The sequence below is a fragment of the Mytilus californianus genome, unplaced genomic scaffold (genome assembly GCF_021869535.1).
Source record: "Mytilus californianus isolate M0D057914Y unplaced genomic scaffold, xbMytCali1.0.p SCAF_8, whole genome shotgun sequence".
NCBI lineage: Eukaryota > Metazoa > Mollusca > Bivalvia > Mytilida > Mytilidae > Mytilus > Mytilus californianus.
Genome location: NW_026262734.1, coordinates 106,102,319 through 106,110,868, shown reverse-complemented (window position 1 = coordinate 106,110,868; position 8,550 = coordinate 106,102,319). Strand labels below are relative to the sequence as shown.

The window sequence follows — 8,550 nt, the reverse complement described above, 5'->3', positions numbered from 1 at the left end:
CCAAAAGTAACTTTGAGCAAACCGAAAGTATCTTCTCATCAATAATTTATGAAATTGATGTGGAAAGACCTTCATTTGTTCTCTGAAGAATTGTTTTTTTATTAGGTCTTTCCACTTTTCTGTGGAAAGACCTATTGTATTTGTTCTGATTATTATTAACTTTTTGCAAGATGTCGCTCAGATATTTTGCATATGATATCGAACAGTTATTGGGACTTTGATACTGACCCTGTTTAGCCGAACACTTTTTATTGTAAGAGTTATCTCCCCAAACACTGTTTTTCTCCCTCGCAACCATTAAAGATTACGACAAAACTGTTTCACCAATTTGCTCATGATATCCTCAGAATCTTAAAAATAATTTTGACCGAAGCGATCCGGAGACTTCATATGAGAGTTATTTCCCCTTTTGTATTTTAGATACGAAAGATGTAATTGTAACTGGTTAACCATAGGCATGATAAGTGATCGAGACCAGGGTCTTTTGATTTGAGGTCCTTGATCCAAAACAAAGAAAATAAGGTCAAGGTCAAAGGTCAACGTAATGTTCTAAATCTTGATTTTGGCTTATTTTCACTTCTTTTCAAAAACCGTATAAGATATCGACAAATAATTTTAACTAAATTGTTAGTTGCCACATATCGTAACATATACATTTTGGTTGAAAGGGTGCATAGACAATAAATGGGAGTTTTAGCCCCTCTTATATTTAGATTTATGCGTATGGTAATATAACTCATTAACCATATGAATAAGGACCTAGGGTCTTTGGATTTGATGTCCTTGAAATTGTAGTCAAGGTCACAGAAAAATTTGACGTTCTGGATTTTGAACTTTGCTTTAAATTCATATTCAACCATGATAAAGGACTTTGAGCATTAGGTTAAAATCCATATGACCTTGAAAAATCAAACCGGAAGTGACCTTGGGATAACTGGAAGTGGCTATTTTTTGTACTTATATTATTTACGACTGTATAGAATAACATATTTTTTGAAAGCAGTATCAATTTAACTATTAAATAATACCAGAAATGACATTTTTCAGACCGGAAGTAACACATTATCTCCCTTATTTATAATAGAACTGTATAGAAACCATATATTTTTGGAATCAAGAAACAATGAGCTATCATTTGACACTGGAACTGACATTTTCAACTAAATTCTAATATTTTCATATCTAAATATATCGTGAGGGGTGGAAAGACCTTCAATTGTTCTATGAACAATTGTTTTTAATTATAATGGAATTTGATGCGACTGTCATACAAGTGAGAGGTTAAGCTAGCTATAAAACCAGGTTTAATCCACCATTTTTTAAATCAAGAAAATCCCTGTAAAAATAAGGAATATGACAGTTGTTATTTATTCGTTTGATGTGTTTGAGCTTTTGATGTTGCCATTTGATTAGGGACTTACCGTTTTGAATTTTCCTCGGAGTTCAGTATTTTTGTGATTTTACTTTTGACTACGTAGATTTAAAATTCATAATTTTATTTGAGTATAATTTTTTTGTCCAAAAATTTGGATTGTTTAATTTAGTAGGAAAAAAAACCGCACATTCAAATATTTTTCATTACAAACGTATTAACTAGTGTTAGAGAAAGGTTTATCTCAGTGACCAAGGTGATGTTGTATCAATTCATTTTGAAATGTCAAAGAGAAATGCATCCTTTCGACGGTTCGCAATAAGTAAGTGGTTATTTGTTCGATCGAAGTACACAGATTGTGGTAAATGAAGACCATCTGTCTTTGACAGCAACAATCTGTGCTTGGTTCCGTCTGGTGAAATTACAATGACATTGCAAGTGGAATAGCCAGATACGTATACCCGACCGTAATTGTCAACTGTAATACCTCGAGCGCTTTCAATAAATCCTTTAAGTTCTAATTTCCATTGCAATGTCCCTTGAAGATCACAACATGATACTGAATTATCCTTGCCTATGAAATAAATATGACTTGACAACATGGCAATGCTGCTATATTCGGACAATGGAACACAAACTAACTGTGTAACAGAGCCGTCTTCTAAATTCACAACACATAATCCACAATTACCTCCATTATAGAATAATTTTCCGTCTTTGTGAACTATTCCATAAATCTGTGATCCAATTAAGATTGATTTCTCATTTTTTATGTTTTTCATGTCGATAATTTTAATGCATTGGTTGTAAAACCCAGTTGTTACGGCAAGTTTTTGACCTTGTTCGATAAAGTAGATATGAGATGTTGGGGATCCTGTCTCAAATGTAAAATCCAAAGTGCCGTTAGATTTGAACACGTGAATTTTGTTACTTGTATAGCAGGAAAAAATCATTCTTCCATCAGGTAATAAGCAACAACTTTTGATATCACCACCAATTGTTTTCACGGTCTGTCCTAAAGTAAGATTTATATCATCAATCGTAGGAACAGGTGAGGTATGCATCATTATCTGCGCTTGTTTGTTCTTCCTGTTTGTTAATGTTGCATTCCCTGGCCTTGTTTCCAAGATAACGGTTCCCATTCTATTGACTGTGGTAGGGATGGTTTCCACATCATTTTCGTTTTTCCAAGTAATGAAAATATGATTCATTTTCTCTCCTTTTATTAAGGATTCTAGAAAAATTTCGTGGTTCATGACATCGCATTGGATGTGTTTCATAGCTAAGAAAGTCTGGAGTTCTGACGCATGCTGTTTTATTTCATCTAGGATGGATTGACTTTCAGTAATCTCTAATTCCTTCTCTTGTATTGATGATATTATGTTTGTGATGCTTTTGTTTTCCTTTTCCTCAACGGCGTATAACTCTTTCGTTAAATTTTCCTGTAGCCTATCAAGATGATTATTAATCACTGTTCGTGTCTGCTGAACTTCTTTTTCTATTTTTGTCCTGTCCTCCTTTAAACTTGTAATGTTTTCTTGTCGATCTTTTCTTATTCTCTGCAAATTTTCTGAAAGTTCTTTCAACATTTGTTCAATCTCTAAAAATGCATTTGATGATTTTACATTCTTAATGACATCCTCTATCGCGTTTAAATCTTTGCAATCGTTATGTGTTTCAACAACACATCGTCTACAACATGGTGTATCATGCTTCCTACAAAATATTTGGTATTTTTCATTGTGCTTTGGACATGTTTGAGTAATTTCCAATATATAAGAAGGTAAACTTTGGTAATCGGTTTGTAGAACAATAATATGGCCTCTAGTCCCTTTGGAAGCTGCATGATGGTCTTTACACTCCTCACAGAGTCCTTCATCGCATTCTGAACACCAGAACACTGATGTTTTGCTAATGTGGCGGTAGTCGCATACTCCACATAAATTTAACTTACTCGACATGCTACAAAAAAGAAATTTTAAATGTAAAAACTTGCTCTATAAGAGTCTGTCTTAGGTTAGACAAATCCTTAAATATGAATTGTTCCATTCTTATAAACATTCACCGGATTCTGGATATACGTATTCATTGTTTTTTTTCATAACAGGACCGAATAACAAATTTTAAATGCAAATTAAGATTCTATGAAATGTTGTTGGTGCAAGTCATGTAAGCATATGCTTGCCACACTTTGGACGAACAAACAGATTTTTTTCCCGTGTGACTGATATTTTTTCTGTTAGGTTGCAAACTTTCATGTAATACTGCCGACTAGAAAATTATTGTGGCGGGCTTTAATTGGTAGTCTTTGAAAATCGCTTTTCATTTTTGGAACAGAATTTCCTGCTTTAACTATTTGTCACAGTATGTAAAAAAAGACAAGTAAATAAGTATGAAAACAAAAGTAAACAAAGTTAATTTGACAAGATAAATTTGTAACATTGATATTTCACATAGAACTGTACTTTTCAAGTGCCATGCTACAAATATTATTACTTATGATACAAGTAAACATTTGTTCGTATTATCACGGGATTAAACTGAGGACGGGTCAAAGATCAACAAAAGTACATTTAGAAGCAAGGTCGAAGGGCATACCAAAAGGGTTTGACTAGGTAAAGAAATATGCTCATCCAATGACTACTCCCGTTCATGTAGAAACAACCTAAAGCTTGCTAATGTGGAGAGCCCGCTTGGTAAGGTTTTGTTTCCTAGAGTGTTTATAAATACAAGTTTTGGTCGACTGACAACTGCAGGTCTAAATGAGGTCGCTAAATCCGATGACTCGTGTAAGGCGAATTTTAAGCCTCAGCACGTTATTGAACCCTTGCAAAAACTCTCTGAAGGGATTATAGGTGGGCTGTTTATACAACACCAAAATCTGTCACTTCAATCACTCTTCCAAACTATCATATTCCAGTGGTTTTTAAAATGTCCTGCCCTTGATAGTCATGATCCGATCTTAATGAATCTATCTTTTTTTTTATCTGCCCTTCCACGTTAACATGGTAAAGCAATATAATCAATCAAGAAACACAATACTCAAGTATATAATATTTTCATTACTTGTTTTGTTTTTATTTTTGCGTCTTTACCATGTTTACTATGCATACTTTTTGAAGGATTAAAGAATTTTGTATTTTGGTAAAAAGCGGTAGGAGATGTTCAATCAGTGTTATACAATGTATTTTTAATTGTCAATGATTGTATATGCAGCTCTTAAGATCTTAACATTTTCCAGGTGGACATATTTGTCTGTACTCAAAATAACAATGGTGGTGTTAACAATTTTGAATTTGATTTAAAATAAGTTAAAAGACAAACGAAAATTATTTTGTCAATGCTACATGTTCGTGTTTATTTTTATCATTTATTTGTGCTTTTTATTTACATACTCAATGTTTAGATATTTTAACCTTATATGCGAAGCTAAAACGAAAGTAGATTTTAAAGTCACTGATTTTATTGACTTGGACTTGCATTAAATATGAAAATTAAAACTCATAACACAATTGATTCAATAGGTTAGAAACAAAGCAACTACTCATCAAGCATGTCATTGTAAGTGTTGAAATCATTGCTTTACCTGAGATCCAGAATATGTCTATCAACTGATCCAATGTAGGTATTTGAACACGTGACCAGTACATACTTTCTGCTGAGTATTATACCGCGGTAAAATTCAACATGATAAGTTTATCCGTGATTCTTCTCTGTTCTGTTTCGAGAAAAAACTTTTCGCTATACATTTAAAAAGGATTTTGGGCTGAACACTATTATTTGGTGTGTAATGATTTTAAGATTTAACTAATTATTTTTAAAATTTAAATGCATCCTTACTTTTTATTCTTTTTTATAAACCGTTATACTGATAGTAGTTTATACGTATTGTCCGTTTATTCTTAAATACGATTTTACATGTGGAGCAGAACCTACTTTCGAATCAACTGATGTCATTAATATTATTTTTCGAAACATTATGAAAAGTTTAAATTAAAGGGCAATAACTCCTTATGGAATCAATTGACAATTTTGGTCATGTTGACTAATTTGTATATATTAATTTGTTGAACAATTTTGTTGTCTACAGTTTATCTCTATCTATTTTAATATTCAAGATGATAACCAAAAACTGCAAAATTTCCTTCAAATTATCAATTCAGGGGCAGCAACCCAAAAACAGGTTGTTTGATGTGTCTGACAATTGAAGGTCAGATTGATATTGACTTGATGAACATTTTTACCCTATATCAGATTTGCTCTAAATGCTTCAGTTTCAGAGATATAAGCCAAACTGCATCCCCCTCATTGTTTTATTTTTAGCCATGGCGGCCATCTTGGTTGATGGGCGGGGTCATCGGATACATTTTTAAAACTAGATACACAAAGAATGATTTAGGCAAAGTTTAATTAAATTTGGCCCAGTAGTTTCAGAGAAGATTATTGTAAAAGATTACAAAAATTACGAAAAATTGTGAGTAATTGAATTTAAAGGGCAATAACTCCTTATGGGTTCAATTGACAATTTTGGTCATGTTTGACTTATTTATACAGCTAACTTTGCTGAACAATTTTGCTGTTTACAGTTTATCTCTTTCTATTATAATATTCAAGAAAATAACCAACAACTGCAAAATTTCCTTCAAATTACCAATTCAGGGGAAGCCACCCGAAAACGGGTCGTCGGATGCGTCTACAAATTTCAGGGCGGATAGATCTTGATATAAGGAACATTTTTATCCTGTCAGATTTGTTCTTTAATTTAAGAGATATAAACCAAAATACACATTTTACACCGATATTTTAATTTTAGCAATGGTGGCAATCTTGATTGATTGGCGGGGTCATCGGATACATTTTTTTAATAAGATACCCTAAGGATGATTTAGGCCAAGTTTGGTTTAATTTGGCCCATTTGTTTCAGAGGAGAAGATTTTTGTAAAAGTTAATGACGACGACGGACGATGGACGTGAAATAATAAATATTGTATCGCAAGAGAAAATTATATGTTACTGCGAGCAACTAATCCTATTTCTGTGCTTGTTTTGTTTATAGCCTATTGAATTTAGAGTAGAAATACTTGAAATTCGCACGAGCAGGACAGGTCTTCTTCTTGTTGTAATGTAAATGAGTCAGAATTTGATTTTTACTACCAACATTGCTTTAAGAAGCAAGGCTACATGAGCACTCTGAAAAAGGGAGAGTCGATACGAAGGGGGCAGTTCAAAAACCTGAAGACGAAAAAAGAATCAAAACCACAAGAAAAACGTCGAAAAAAACCATTGTATATCATTATTTCATTATGGCATAATACTGCATATAGCATGTATAGGTAATCTTGCAAATTGGACGGCATCCCATATTTTCTGTCGAACAGGAGAAGTAACGGTTTTCTTTTTTCTGCTTTTTTTCAGTAAACATTTGAGAAGATCTCTGCAAGTTTAAGATAACAAACATCGGCATACATTCTTTGATTTAAAATTGATATGAAGGTGAAAGTAGTGTATCGATGTACAAGTCTCGCAAATCGATTAAGAAGAGACAAATTCTGACAGGTAACAATAAAAAAAACTGATGGACTGGCATGTATTTATCTATGTATAGGATGGAATGTACAAGTCAGTACCCGGCCATGTCCACTCTGTGTTTTTGTTAGATGTATTTCTATTTGAAGTATTCGTCTGAAGAGTTAAGCATTTTTAACTGATTTTTTTAGTTTGTTCTTATGTTGTACTTTTTAACAACTTTTCCAGGTTAAGGGGAGGGTTGGGCGCCCGCTAACATGTTTAACCCCGCCACATTATGCATGTGCCTGTCCCAAGTAACTTAGTTGCTGTTTTCAATATTTGTTTTTCGTTCATTATTTTGTACATAAATAATTTCGTTAGTTTTCTCGTTTGAATTGATTTACATTTGTAATTTCAGGGACTTTAATAACCGACTATTCGGTATGTGATAAATTACTAATTTCTGTGTCATTTGGTCTCTTGTGTAGAGTTGTCTCATTGGCAATCATATCACATCTTCTTTTTATACATAGATAAATACATGCTTAAAATGCAAGAAGACACGGTCTTGTGCACTTCATCTTGTGTACACTTCATGACATAGCTAAACTTTAAAACGAGCATACATGGGTCAGCTGCAGCGGGATGTTCTTGCTGTTTTGAGACCCAATGGTGGCTTTTGGATGCTTTCTGCTCTTTGATTGGGTTAATGTCTCTTTGACACATTCACCGATTCCATTCTCTATTTTATACGTGTTTTTGTTAAACAATTTCAAACATAACACAGTGTGTTTTAACTAACATGCCTTTACTTGTGCAATTACCCAATAGTTTTCAAGTTGAATGCGAGTACAAAAAAAGAATTGTAGCGACTTCAACTGAATAGTGTTTCGATGTACAATAGCTTTACTTTAAACACATTTACAATTGTGTTCATTAAGAAAACACAAAAAGTGCAATTCAATTTTAGCCAAGTGAGCTTTTCTCATCACTTGACGTCCGTCATCTGTCGTCCGTCGTCCGGTCGTCCGTTAACTTTTACAAAAATCTTCTCTTTTGAAACTACTGAGCCAAAAATAACCAAACTTGTCCACAATTATTATTGGGGTATCTAGTTTGAAAAAATTGTCCGATATCTTGGCCAACCAACGAAGATGGCCGTCATGGCTAAAAAAAGAACATAGGGGTAAAATGTAGATTTTGGCCTATATCTCTGAAGCCAAAGCATTTAGAGCAAATCTGACATTTTTTTAAATTGTTGATCAGGTCATGACCTATCTTCCCTGAAATTTTCAGACAAATCGGACAACCCATTGTTGGGTTGCTGCCCCTTAATTGGCAACTTTAAGGAAATTTTGCAGTTTTTGGTTATTATCTTTAATATTATTATAGATAGAGATAAACTGTAAACAGCAATAATGTTCAGCAAAGAAAGATCTATAAATAAGTCATGATGATCAAAATGGTCAATTGACCGCTTAATGAGTTATTGTCCTTTATAGTAAATTTTAAACAAATTTTTGTAAATGTTTGTAATCTTACAAAAGTCTTCTCCTCTGAAACTACTGATACAAATTTAATCAAACTTAGTCAGTCACAATTATCATTAGGGTATCTTGTTAAAAAAAACTGTGTCAGTTGACCAAATATGGCTAAAAATAGAACATATG

The 8,550-nt window shown here is 33.1% G+C and overlaps 1 protein-coding gene across 1 annotated transcript; it reads right to left on the bottom strand.

Annotated features, from left to right (window-relative positions):
* Positions 1-1,479: 1,479 nt before the first annotated feature.
* Positions 1,480-4,998, bottom strand: LOC127711560 (uncharacterized). Its single transcript, XM_052217651.1, has 2 exons — positions 4,959-4,998; positions 1,480-3,334 (listed from the first exon to the last, which is right to left on the bottom strand). Exon 2 carries the CDS (start codon positions 3,331-3,333, stop codon positions 1,645-1,647), a length of 1,689 nt encoding a protein of 562 aa, XP_052073611.1. The 5' UTR covers position 3,334; positions 4,959-4,998; the 3' UTR covers positions 1,480-1,644.
* Between the last annotated feature and the right edge of the window lie 3,552 nt (positions 4,999-8,550).

Excerpts from the sequence above, each read along its gene's own strand:
- LOC127711560 (XM_052217651.1), bottom strand. The coding sequence starts at position 3,333 with ATGTCGAGTAAGTTAAATTTATGTGGAGTATGCGACTACCGCCACATT.